The sequence below is a fragment of the Eschscholzia californica genome, unplaced genomic scaffold, assembly GCF_041429995.1.
Source record: "Eschscholzia californica isolate CP2 unplaced genomic scaffold, dmEscCali1.0.p SCAF_2, whole genome shotgun sequence".
NCBI lineage: Eukaryota > Viridiplantae > Streptophyta > Magnoliopsida > Ranunculales > Papaveraceae > Eschscholzia > Eschscholzia californica.
The window spans coordinates 51,231,628-51,244,663 of record NW_028238309.1 but is presented as its reverse complement, the minus strand read 5'-3'; the positions used below and the strand labels follow the sequence as shown (position 1 = coordinate 51,244,663).

Here is a 13,036-nt window from a genome sequence, read left to right as displayed (position 1 = left end):
CATTGTTATCCTAACTGACAAATTGTACGCATTGCTATTTTGGTCGAAGGACACTCCTTCGGAAGGACATCTCCTTCAGACCGAAAGATTATGTCCTTCAAAAGGGAGATGAAGATGACGGTAATGGTGGAAGGAGAAAGAAAGAATTCTTTTCAAAACTTATTATTTTTCAGTGGATAGTTGCCGTTAGATGGTTAGCATAGTTCGCTAATGAAATTTTTGATGAAAAAGAAGAAAAAAAAGGCAGAGAAGGAAACTTTTTAAGATAAAGGGTAAAAAAGAAAAAAGATATTGGTTGTTAAGCATGAATAACAAATCTGAATTGGAATACTTGGCAAATGTATAGACCAAATTGGAGCTTATGACAAATATGTAGGGCAACATTTCTAATTATTCACAAAGTGAAAGCCAAACTGAAACCAACTTCATAGATATACAAATGTAGTTTATGGATCAGGGGTGATACTCTGCGCGTCCTGGTTCGCGCCTAAATCCCAGTAAGCTGACGTGGCCGGACGAGGTTTAGAAAGACATAAACAATACTTTTTCAATCTAAATCCCACCCGTCTACGTCTCCCGATCGAAATTCAGTCAAGATATGAGCTGAGCATAAAATCATTTTTGTTTTTGAGTTACTTTGTTACCAAAATAATATAAGAATAGATCTACGGGCTGAAATTGTTGTAACCTCACGTAGGACTATATTTCCCCCCTATGTTATGTATAAATATAACATGGTTGCAGACGTAGATGCAACAAAAGATGTAAAAAAATAAACCACAGTTTATGGTAGTCGTGTTCTAACGCCGTGAGCCACATACCTTTTTAACTTGTCATGATACTCTTTTACTCGTCATACACTAGCTCAAATTTTTATTTATTTAGTTCTATAGTTTGAACTTTTTTTAGTACAACTTTCGTCAAAAACTCATTGTTTTCATTTGAAGTTTTAATCTTTCAAATTATGTACGACACAGATATTTATTTCTATTTGAATTTATCGATTGATCCTGATAATAATTTTGATAATAAAAAACAAGAAAACATAATTATTATAGATTCAAAGGTCAATCTAGGCAAATCTGTTGACCTTACTAAAGAATGGTCACTATCAACATATTATAATAGTATATGAAATTATTCCACTCGAAAATCCTGGTCAAAATAAATGGCTAATAATTAAAGTTTGGTATCTATTCAACACATACAATTAGCAATCCGACCATGGGGCAGGGTCTTCAACAACAAAAAAAAAACCATGGGGCAGGGCTGCTAGGGTTGCAATCAAATGGTTTCACTTTCTAACTCCTAATCCATTAATTAATTAATTAAACAATGCAATCCCAATCTTACTTCTCCTAAGGCCAATAGTAAATTCAAGAATAAGAGTAGAAGATCACAATAAACAGTAACACTCGTAATTCATAGTGATTTACATTGATAATCTAAAGCATTTGATTATCAATTAACCTAAAGAAAAGTCAAAAAGGATAAACGCTAAAAAGAAGGAGTAAATTCATCCAACATTATATAGAATATATATAAGTTAAAATTGCAAATAATAGGCAATAATCGAATTGTTGAACTTTCTAAAAGAAGGAGTCAAGTTAGGAATGGGTAATTCCATTAAAACCATCATAACCATGACCAAACCAAGTCACACATTTACTAGCTAATTTAGCTAGTGGCATTTGACATCTTTCACAATTTAGCATCTTGTTTTGCTTTTCTTAAATGAGTATATAAAATTGTTCACACTCGATATTTTACCATTTTTGTCAACACTTTGTTGATCAAGTGCTTGATAGTTTTAACATAAACTCCAGAATTCTAGAGGTCTCAGGTTCGGTCAGAGGAAGTGAAATTCATGGTTATTGAATTTGAATTATTAAAGGTATAAATAAATAAGTTTGTTGAGTTTTAGGCTTTTTAATATGTTGTTGGGCTTTAGACTACTTTCATTAGTGGTTTAACTTAAGCAGATATCATGCTAAGATCAAAGTAATATTGACAGAGAATAACGAAATCTCACCATTAAATTTTGAATCCTATTGTTCTATTGTCTGCAAAAAAAAACACGTGATGACACCCAATCATCTTGGATTATTACTCAGAATTTGCAAAAGTTTGATTCATTCTACATATTTCATAAACATGTTTTAATAGAGGAACAACAATCTATTATATAAAATAGGATGTTGAGTGCTGACTGGGACAAACCAAAGTAAAACAAAAAGACAAACTAAAGATAAATCTAGCCGTCCGTTGTCCCATGATAAATCTTGACCCTCCATCGAAATGATTCTCCATTGTCACATTTTAGTTACAAATCTCATTAGTAACAACAATTTTTACTCCACCATTATTTTTTACACCATAAATGGGGAAAATAATTAATACTAGGATTTATTCCTATTTCTTCAGTTACAAATCCCATTAGTAACAACAACTTTTACTACACCATTATTTTTTACACCATAAATGGGGAAAATAATTAATACCAGGATTTACTTCTATTTCAATTGAAAAACAATCACGACAAATGGTCAAGCTAAATTATGTTTCAATTTTCTTTCAATTGTAGATTTACACGTATCATCACAAAGACTAAATTGATTTCTGTTATCAAACTCTACAGGTCATATCTAGCTCATTCTCTAATTGTGTTATGCTACTTTTGTTTTCGAACGCTATACATCTTGGTTCTATCTCTAACCTAATATATTTTTCATAATTCAAGGTTTTGTGTTTTCTTTCTTAATTTAGTTATTTATTACACCTCAATGGGTACATATGGCTATAATAGGGTCAACCATAGTAACTAATGTGTTTACTTGGAATACATTTATGTTTAGAGGAAGAGATGTCTCATTTACATCCAAATTCGATTTTCCAAGAGAGTTTGAAATGTTTGAGTAAGTTAAAATTGAGGAAATTTAATATTTTGTCTGAATGTAAAGGTGAGACTCCTAATTATATCTATTTGTCATTCAGATTTATTTTATGTTCGAAAAAAAAAATTTGGACATAAGAAGTTCTAACACGTATTTCTAATTTTTCAGTTTTGGCTCAAGAGTTTTACTTCTACTATACACTTTTCATTATATTATGCTTATGATTAATACACACAGAGATTTGGTTCATTTTTACAATGTATCTTATCATAAGAGTCTTGCTATAATCTCGAATAAGTATGGTTTATTTTCCTTTAATTTTCCTACCATTTTTTTCCCCATGTCAGATACCTAATCCTCTTAATTAATTATTTATATGTCTCTCTATAGTGACATAACTTAGTAATTAGAAGATACTTTAGATATTGAGAAATGATAATATATCAATTTATTTTTCATTACGATTAACTTTCTATTATCCAAACGTAAAAAGTTTTTATTCCTAACATTTTTTCAATCCCGGGCATAAGTTTATTACCTTTCTTTCTTCTTTTGTTACGCCATTAGTCCATAATTTTATCTCATCTTTTAACTTTTTTTCTTTCAACTCACCACCTACTTACTTACATAAATTGCACAAAGAAAGTGTTCGTGCCGGAGGCACGGGTTATACCTAGTATTTAAACAAAACAAATAAGGTTGCGGCTTTGGGGAATAAAGAAAATTCTCCGGAAAATAAAGACTTAGGCAATAAACATTGACTTAGGGAGGCATATTCTTCTTTTAACCCAAAAATTAACTTGATCAGACATTACCCTCTGATCTTCATCTTCTCTCCCCCTCTCTCTCGTTCTCGTTCTCTTACTTACCATCTCTCTCTCGTTCTCTTACTTACCATCTCTCTCTCGTTCTCTTACTCTCCCTAACTCTCGTTCTTATCATCCGGAGTTGCAAACCCTATATCTTATGACTTATGAGAGCTAGAAATTTAGCCCTAGAAGTTATTTTGGAGGAGAGATCCATAGATAAGAAGCTTCCCCTATGGATTAGTATGTCATCTTCTTCTGTGTCTTCTGCTATTAGAAATTCTTGAATTTATTTGTTACAATATTTCCGATAAGAAGGCAAAAAAGTTGAAATACCCCATAGTTTTCTTGATTCGCTTCCAAATGTAACCTTTCCAAGCTATCTCCATTGATTTTTCCATAGTTGAGTGGTTTCATGAAATGGATCCAAAACGTGGACGAGAAAACACACCCAATTAGGAAGCCTCCTATATACCATTTCTAATTTGGTGGATATCCTGCTCACAGGAGAGAGAACGTAAAACCCATACATTCTAGTAACTTAATAAGAAAAAAGTATATCAGAAAAAAAAGAATCTTTCTAGCTTCAATTAAGAATTCCTTGGGGGAACTAAAAGATAATTAACAAAAGAAAAAAACAGAAAATTTTATAAATAATTTTGCAGAAATCTTTAAAGCTCCTACTTTATATCTCCAAGATGATCCATTTCTGGGGAACCAGAGAATATTCTAATGAAAATGCCTGTCACCACTTCAATCCCTTACAATTTGATCTAAAAAATACATTTTTTAAACCCTAAAAAGCAACTAAGCAACTGTCTACACTCTCAAAATTCAGAATCAAATGTTTTGAAATTACACTAAACTTTACTTAATTTCTCTTCTCCCTATGTTAATCTTCAATCTTATCTTTATAAGATCAAGTTTCGAAGAAACACGACCAAAAAATTAAGTTAATATAATCTGAAGGTCGATAAGTATCCGTTGTAGCATTTTTTTTAAGTGCATGGTGTGTATACCGAGTACTTCGATATTGGGGCACAATTTCTTAGTATAATGGGGTTGGTTTGCGACTTAAAAGGTTAGTCTATTTCAACATACTGACACCCACCTTTTATGACTATTCATTTCATTATTGTCTAATGTCTATTTCAACCATGTTTAATTTTTAAAAAAAAAATTATGGATAAATCGAAATAAATTTGTTGTTGATTTGACATTGTTTTCCAATATACATGGTAATGCTGTGTCGACTTTAATATATCTTTGAACACATGGAGCACCGGAGCTAACCACCTCTTTGTGTGATCATATTTTCATGGCTCTCTTACGAGTTATATGTGCAAGGACGTAAGACATTTACACAATATTTTTACGAAAAAACATAATTTAATTATGTAAAGGATATGAATACCTACCATTTGATCATGGAGAAACTAATTAGAAGTACATGTTGCCGTTTTTTTTAAACATGTTATAACAATATTATTTATGTATCTTAAATATTTCTATTTTGTTTATAAAAGATATACTGCGCTGTTGAGCAAATATTTTTGTTGCAATCATCAATTATAATTGATTAAGAATGATCTATCCTCTTCGATTCTGACCGTTTATAGAAGAAATATATCAAAATTTTAAAGAAAACTTTTTAACGAACTAGATGATCGGTAGTTTTCATCGTACAACATATTTTGATCGCGCCTTCTTATGTCTCTTGATTTATCTTCGTAGACATGACTTGTTTGTGTATATTGTGTTAGCACACGGACTGTGTACCATCACGGCAACGTCAAATTATTTGCACACCTCTGTCTTATTTGGCACTTGATTTAGATTTTAAACCTAAAATAGTATGTCACAAAAATAGTTTATAGACTTGTTAATATAATCGCCCTTGTTGTCAACTAATGGTGACATCTAATAGTGCGTCAAAACCTATGGCACTAGGTTGCGTATAGGATTGAACAAACATAATAGGACACGTCAAAATAGCAATGATCCAGGCTGCTCTTATTCTTATACTTTAGGTCACCCTGACTTTGACATTTTGTATTTAGGTTGCCATATGAAATGCATCCTTTGAAAGCTTTTTACCTCTCTTTTTACAGGTCAGCATAGGATATATGTCTATTTAGGATTTTCTTTGTTTTCCTTTTCGTTTTTCTCAAGTCTTCCACCTCTTATTCTCTCTATAGCAACAAGAGTCGTCGGTAACTTTAAAAAAAAAAAAAAATTATTCATCTCTTCCACCACCACCATGGCAGCATAATGAAAATAATAAGTGGTGAAGGCTCGAGGAAAATCAAATTCTCCCACTGAAAAGTTTTTGTACGTACTCTGAAACATATATTTATTTTTCTAAAACGACAACCTTTTTTACGAGATATTTAGGACTGTTTTGTGGAAGAACTTTTTTCTATTATAGGAGTTAGAAGGTTAGAATGTTCCACTTGAACATTCATTATCCAATAGATGGAATTTATTGTTTTTTCCATAAATTCTCTTTTGGGGAGGGAAAAAAACAAAACACAACATGCAACAACTAACAACCTTTCAAAATTTTATATCTGCAATTCAACAACCTTTCAAATTATGCAATTGCAAAACCTTGCTGTTCTTAACTAAACAAATACCAAGTTTATGTCTGGTTCAACAACACTCAATAATCATCCCAAGCTAATTTGAAGATTCTGAATGACATGAGATGTTAGATTATTGACACTCCACGGAGCGGGGTCTATGCCGGAGCTCCGAATTCCATAATTCATTTTCTGAAATTCTATTTTTTGAGGATTTTCTTTCGACTAATCTAACAAAAATGTCCAAAATTTTGATTTGGAATGTCCAAGATTTTTGTAGAAACTAATTGTGACAAATGATGTCCAACATCCTCATTTGTTGGGCGAACAAGTTTGTCGTTAAATGGATTTCTACAAGCACCCTCGTATTACCGTAGACAACAGAGAAACCTAATGAGATTCGTAGAGATACAAGCAAGGGCACTCCAAGCCCAAAACAGACAAAGCAGTTGAGTTGACTCCAAAGTCACATAAACACCCAATTCTTCATGTTTAAGAGCAATCCATGATAATATATAAATTTTAAAAGAAGAAGAAAGAAAAGGAAAATGGGTTTTTTTTGTTGAGAGGAAAATGGGTTTTTTTTTGTTGAAAGAATGGGTTAATACTAATAGGGCATGTAGTTCTCAAAAAGTTCAACTCATGATTGTTTCTTTCTAGTGCACTTCAGCTCTCATGTTAGTGTCATTCTTCTGTGTCTTATTTTCCCCTATTTTTTCTTCTTCATCTATCTCAACTTCATTTCAAAAAAAAAAAAAAAATCATAACTTCCATCTTTTGTTTTATTTCCTATTTTAGGGTCGCTCTTTAGAAATAACATGATTACTAACATATAATTTTTACCCCATTACATTTCTTTGGTGGCACTGCTTTTGGAATTCATATAATTGAATTATCTAGATACAATCTCCTTTTCAATAATGTGCCTATATTGAACTTACTTATCCAGATTTTTTTTTCAAAAATAAACAGCAATAGTCATTACAAGGCATATATCATCATGAAGATATTATCCAAGGGTACATCATGATTCATGAACTGAATAAACACTATTAACTGTCTGATTTCAGTCTCTTAACAACCATCCTAAAGAGTTTAACATCCAACTAACTTTATTTTTACTCAAGTTCAATAAATTTTGGTTTTGTACCTCGATAGGATCGAGATCTGCGTGTTACGGAGGAGACGTCCAACCATTACACCGAGAAGTAGTGGACCTCTTACTGTAAAAGAATTTTCTATCCTGAAGATAAAGTACTTCGTTCGACAAGAGGAAGGAGTGTAACCAAAAAAAGGAAGGAGTGCCCGTAGTATTTCTCAAGACCCATTGTCCCAATCTGTGTCAATTTTCCTTTCTTATACTTGTTCCTCAAAACCCCCAAAACAAAACCCTTTTGCTCAAAGGGTTTCGAAAAAATACAACACCAGAACCAAAATCATTAGAACCTGGCTGAGAAGGGAAGCTAAACTCGTTCTTCCATTTTCTAAGGTAAAGGTTATTCATCTAAGTTCGGCGTCTTATAAGCTTGTTCTCTTTCATTTGACGAGTTCTATGATAATCATATCAATATGGTTCTTTAAGTGTTTGTGGAAACGCCTAAAAGAATATTTTGTTAGTAAACTGAAAATTCTCACCACACTTGATCTCAAAAAGTATTAATATTGATTATTAAACCCTAGAATCTGGATTACCAACACTGGCATCATGATGTTAGAAAGATATAAAAAACCCAGTCCTTAGATTGCTTATTTTGGTGTATTGGTTGGGTATTTATCTGTGTAAACAATTTTCTTGAACACCTAGGGTTTCTAAGTGTTACTGTTATTTGTTAAATTTCACACAGCAATACCTTTATTGAACTAGGCTCATTAAGGACACTATAATTTATATTCGGCACTTGGAACGTTCCCAACTTGTTCAAGTTGCATTGAAGGGAGCTTCGTGAATGTCATTGAAATACTTAAGTTTGCTTCATTTGATAGTTATCTCAACTTTCTTTAAGTCCGGGGGTTTACGATGTTCTGTTATTTGTTAACTTTCAGAGAGCAACATCTTTATTGAGCTAGTTGACTGAATGCTATGAGCAACTCATTCAGACATTAGTTTCAGCATATTCAACACTCGATTCAGGTATATAGAACAACCCTTAACTTGTACAAGTTTCACCTTCAAAGAAACAACAGAGGTTAGCTAAACAAAATAGAAGACAATTTTCTTTTTTTCGGAGTAGTTAGGACAGAAAAGATGAGCACCGGTTTGGGAAGGATAGTGAAGAAAGGTTTGGGAGAGATGGGGTTCAACATGGGTGGTGGACCCGTCAACTGGTTCCCCGGTCACATGGCTGCCGCAACTCGTGCCATTCGTGACCGTCTCAAGCTAGCTGACATTGTTATAGAAGTTCGCGATGCTCGTGTAAGTCGTCTCCCTCTTATTCGGACTCATAGCTTAACTTCTCTCTAACCTTTTATAGATTTACAATTACAAATTGAATGGCCCATTGATGAAAACTTTGTAACCATACCAGATTCCATTATCATCTGTAAATGGAGATCTTCAGACTGTTCTCTCTAGCAAAAGACGAGTAATTGCTCTTAATAAGAAGGACTTGGCCAATCCAAATATAATGCATGTAAGTACAACTACAAGTTGTTTTCACTTCACTGTTGGATCCTTTCTCTTCTGCTCATATACCCTTTCCGAATTTCACAGCGATGGACTCGATATTTTGAATCTCAAAATCAAGATTGTGTTACAATTAATGCACACAGCAGAAACTCCGTCAAGAAGGTTAGTAGTATTCAACTTTTTTTCATACCCTGCAGATAACATTTCATCATTTCCTTTTCTCCACAGTTATAAACTTACAAAGTAAATATGACTTTTACACACGCCATATCTTATGTTTTATTACCTGAAGATGATAAACTATTGCAGTCCTATGCTTTATGATTGACTATGGACTTGATCTACCAGCCTTTTTCTCTTTTAATGAGTTCTTAATATGTATTAATCACATCACAGCTGCTGGAATTCGTAGAGCTGAAATTGAAGGAAGTTATTTCGAGGGAACCCACACTGCTTGTTATGGTGGTTGGTGTTCCAAATGTTGGCAAATCGTCGCTTATTAACTCGATCCACCAAATTGCCTCTGCACGTTTTCCTGGTAATGTAGCTTGTCTTTTGTGTAGACTCTCATGGTTATAATTGTTATCTCACCAGCAAAAATTGATTTTTAGTATCATATCTTGTCTTGAGCAATGTATTCAAAATTATTTCATAGCGCAGGAGAAGACTAAACGAGCTACCGTGGGACCTCTACCAGGTGTAACTCAAGATATTGCAGGATATAAGGTGTACTTCATTTGATGCTCATAATTTATTACATTCCAGCATATAATGTTGATAGTTATTACTTACCTCAAGTTTTCCAATTCTCATTGCATATGCGGGCTAACTTCGACTGATGAATATGTAGATTGCACACAAGCCTAGCATATATGTGTTGGATACCCCAGGTATACTGGTCCCAAGCATCCCAGATATAGAGACTGGGCTAAAGCTTGCTCTTACAGGTTTTCTTCTTATCACAGTTATCTTCATCTATTCCCAATTTCCCATAGCTCGTGATTGTTTAAATTTCTGCAAGTATTAAAATGTAATTACTAACTTATTTCATATATTTCTCTCGTTCGTATTCTTAGTGTGTGACTCGTCTTACATGCTTTCACATAAACAAGTTATTGTTTGTTTGGTAGTGTAAAACAAACAAATGGGAAGAGCTATGAGCTATCTCCTAGTGTTTATCCTGATTATCATGTAAAGATAGCGCAACTATAAAATGGCCGTAAGTTGATGAGTTTGGCATGATATCCATGGGAACCTGTAAACAGTTTTGTGTTGCTATATGTATATATTAGTAAGAAGCTAATGCTATTGGTATGGTGGCTTCGATTGTCAATATTAGTTCTTAAGATTCTCCTAGTTTAGTTACTGAAATGCTACTATGATTCACCGATTTCAGGGTCAGTCAAAGATTCAGTGGTTGGAGAAGAACGTCTAGTTCAATACCTGCTAGCTATATTAAACAATCGAAGCACACCCCTCCACTGGAAACACTTGAATAATAGAAGAATGGAAGCCCTTCGATATGGGACCAAGGACAAAGAGGATGGGCCTAAAGATTTTCAACCAAGACGAAAGAATAAGTTGAATGAATCTGATGTTCGGTACATTGAGGTAATGCTTTTTTGTTCGAATAATTTCATTTGTCTATAGTCAGTTGATTTCCTATGATGATTTCACAAGAACATCTCCCATTTCAATACTGTATAGATTGGCTCTCACAGTATTTCTTCTCGCCTGATGTTTGCAGAGCTATGAAACTGATCTGTTCGCCTTGCTTTCTATTTTCTGTAGGATATCGTGACAGAAGTTCAGTGTGCATTATACATCACTCTTACAGATTTTGTTGGTAATTTGGAAGACGAAAATGATATGGAGTGTCTAATAGATACGCAGTTTATGGCACTTCAGAAAGCACTAAAAATATCTCCAAACAAGGAACAGGAAGAAGCTCGTATGATGGTATCGAAAAAGTTTCTCACTTTATTTAGAATGGGTAAACTCGGTCCTTTCACCCTTGACGACGTCCCCGGTGATATCCACCCGTTATCTGACCCTCAACCTTGAATTATCTCAACTGTCTTTTAATTTGCTTGAATACATGTAAAAAGATGGAAGAACCTCTTCAAGTAAACAATTGTCTTTTGGCACTGCCACAGATTTTATTACCTATGTAGTGTTTCTTTTGCTATTTATATTGAAACCCTAGTTTCCTTCAATTCTTCCTCTCATTTCAATCTAGTAAAACTATATTGTTATTTTCTTGATAAAAGCAGGTTTTGTATGATATAGCCTTCATTTCAGGGAAACAAATGGAATTTAAAGACTAGTTTTTGTTTGGCTGCAATCTGATTCTCATGGAAGTGTGGACCCGATAACTCGAAACAATGATAGAAAACATGATCTTTAACAATTCAACGGAATACGCTTCTCTGTCTTCCCCATACAATCACTTCCATTGAAATCGTAGAAATGAGCACACTTATGAAGATATGAAGAATACATTTCTTTGTTAGGAAACACAACCTGAGATAACTTTGTACTTTGTGGTTTCGCTTCCCAACCCACTATAAATGTTCCATTATCGAAACACATTTCAGTCATATTGGTCAATTCTATCAGAAAGTAGAGTATTTTTCTTTCTCGTTCTCTAAATCCAACTCGACTAACTTAAATGAATCCAAACTAGGTTTCTTCCTCAGAACCTTTTAATGTGGAACCCGACTTAGATTTCTTAAAGATGAGAAGATGAAAGATGTCGAAGAAGAAGATCGAAAGAAAATGAAGATTGAGATGAGGGAAAAACAAAATGAAACAAAAAAATAATTAGAAATAAAGAATATGGTACAATTGGAAATGAAAACCAATACTTTAACAATTTTTTGACCCATGAGGGCCAAGTCGAAACACAGGACAATATTGAGGGTCAAATGGGTAAGGTGGTAATATTTTGGGGGTTATAGGGGAATTAACCAAAATTAGAACTTAACATTTTAACAAATCTCTATCTCTCTCTATATCAAACCCAAAAGAAAAACCCCAAAACCAGAGAAAACCCTAATCTTGAGAATCAGCTCAATCAAACCATGGTTTGCATCAGACAAGCCACCATTGATGACCTACTTGCGATGCAAGCCTGCAACTTACTATGCCTACCTGAGAATTACCAGATGAAATACTATTTCTATCACATCCTTTCATGGCCTCAACTTCTCTACGTAGCAGAAGATTACGGTGGTCGTATCGTCGGATACGTTCTTGCGAAGATGGAAGAAGAAAGCTCAGAGTGTCATGGACATATAACTTCTTTAGCTGTTCTTCGTACTCATCGTAAACTAGGGCTTGCTACTAAACTCATGACTGCTGCTCAAAACGCCATGGAACATGTATTTGAAGCTGAATATGTTTCTCTTCATGTTAGAAGAAGTAATCGTGCTGCTTTTAATCTTTACACAGAGACATTAGGTTATAAGATTCATGATATGGAAGCCAAGTATTATGCTGATGGTGAAGATGCTTATGATATGAGGAAACAACTTAAAGCAAAACCAGCAATTGTTAGTCATGGCCATCATCATGGTCATAGCCATGGGCATAGTCATGGGCATGGACATCATCATCATGGTCATCAACATCATCATCATGGTGGTGGTTGTTGTTCGGGTGAGGCGAAACCGGCTGCTGGTGCTGTTTCTTCTACTGATGCTAAATGATTTGGTGGCTTTTGAGGTAATTCATTAGAAAGACATTCGAAATTTAGGGTTTGTTTGTTTGCTTGCTTATTCATCTATGACAATTTGTTATGAATTTGAATCTATGTTGTTTACTTCTTTAGTTAACATTGAGTTGTTGTGGATGAAACATGATTCTATAATGGCATGCTAAGTCTTTATTTTGATGGATCATTTACTAGAGATAGATTTTAATATGCTTGAATAAGATTCATCTTTTTGGTACCCAATTGCTAGAGTACTCTTTCCGTGTTGATTTAATGTTGTATACGTCGTCGCTTAAGAGCAATTATTAGTTTTGGTTAGTCTAAAACTAAGACCTTTCTAGCTAATGATCAGATTGGTAGAAATTGAAGATCCGACTTGAAAGAGGACATTGAGTTTAATAAAACTTAGACTA

The 13,036-nt window shown here is 33.8% G+C and overlaps 2 protein-coding genes across 3 annotated transcripts; both read left to right on the top strand.

The window, feature by feature from the left end:
* The first annotated feature begins 7,444 nt into the window (after nt 1-7,444).
* On the top strand, nt 7,445-11,124 carry LOC147558788 (P-loop containing nucleoside triphosphate hydrolases superfamily protein). Of its 2 annotated transcripts, none has more exons than XM_086660458.1 (10): nt 7,445-7,771; nt 8,326-8,413; nt 8,514-8,695; nt 8,808-8,912; nt 8,993-9,070; nt 9,305-9,446; nt 9,564-9,634; nt 9,759-9,855; nt 10,305-10,519; nt 10,700-11,124. In XM_086660458.1, the coding sequence occupies exons 3-10, from the start codon at nt 8,528-8,530 to the stop codon at nt 10,970-10,972; spliced, it is 1,149 nt and encodes a 382-aa protein (XP_086516584.1). In that variant the 5' UTR covers nt 7,445-7,771; nt 8,326-8,413; nt 8,514-8,527; the 3' UTR covers nt 10,973-11,124. The 2 variants fall into 2 exon arrangements, with proteins under 2 accessions (XP_086516584.1, XP_086516585.1); XM_086660459.1 differs by having other exon boundaries at nt 7,628-7,790.
* A 774-nt stretch (nt 11,125-11,898) lies between these two features.
* LOC147558787 (Acyl-CoA N-acyltransferases (NAT) superfamily protein) lies at nt 11,899-12,810 on the top strand. Its single transcript, XM_086660457.1, has one exon. The coding sequence runs from the start codon at nt 11,992-11,994 to the stop codon at nt 12,616-12,618; it is 627 nt and encodes a 208-aa protein (XP_086516583.1). The 5' UTR covers nt 11,899-11,991; the 3' UTR covers nt 12,619-12,810.
* The last annotated feature ends 226 nt before the right edge of the window (nt 12,811-13,036 follow it).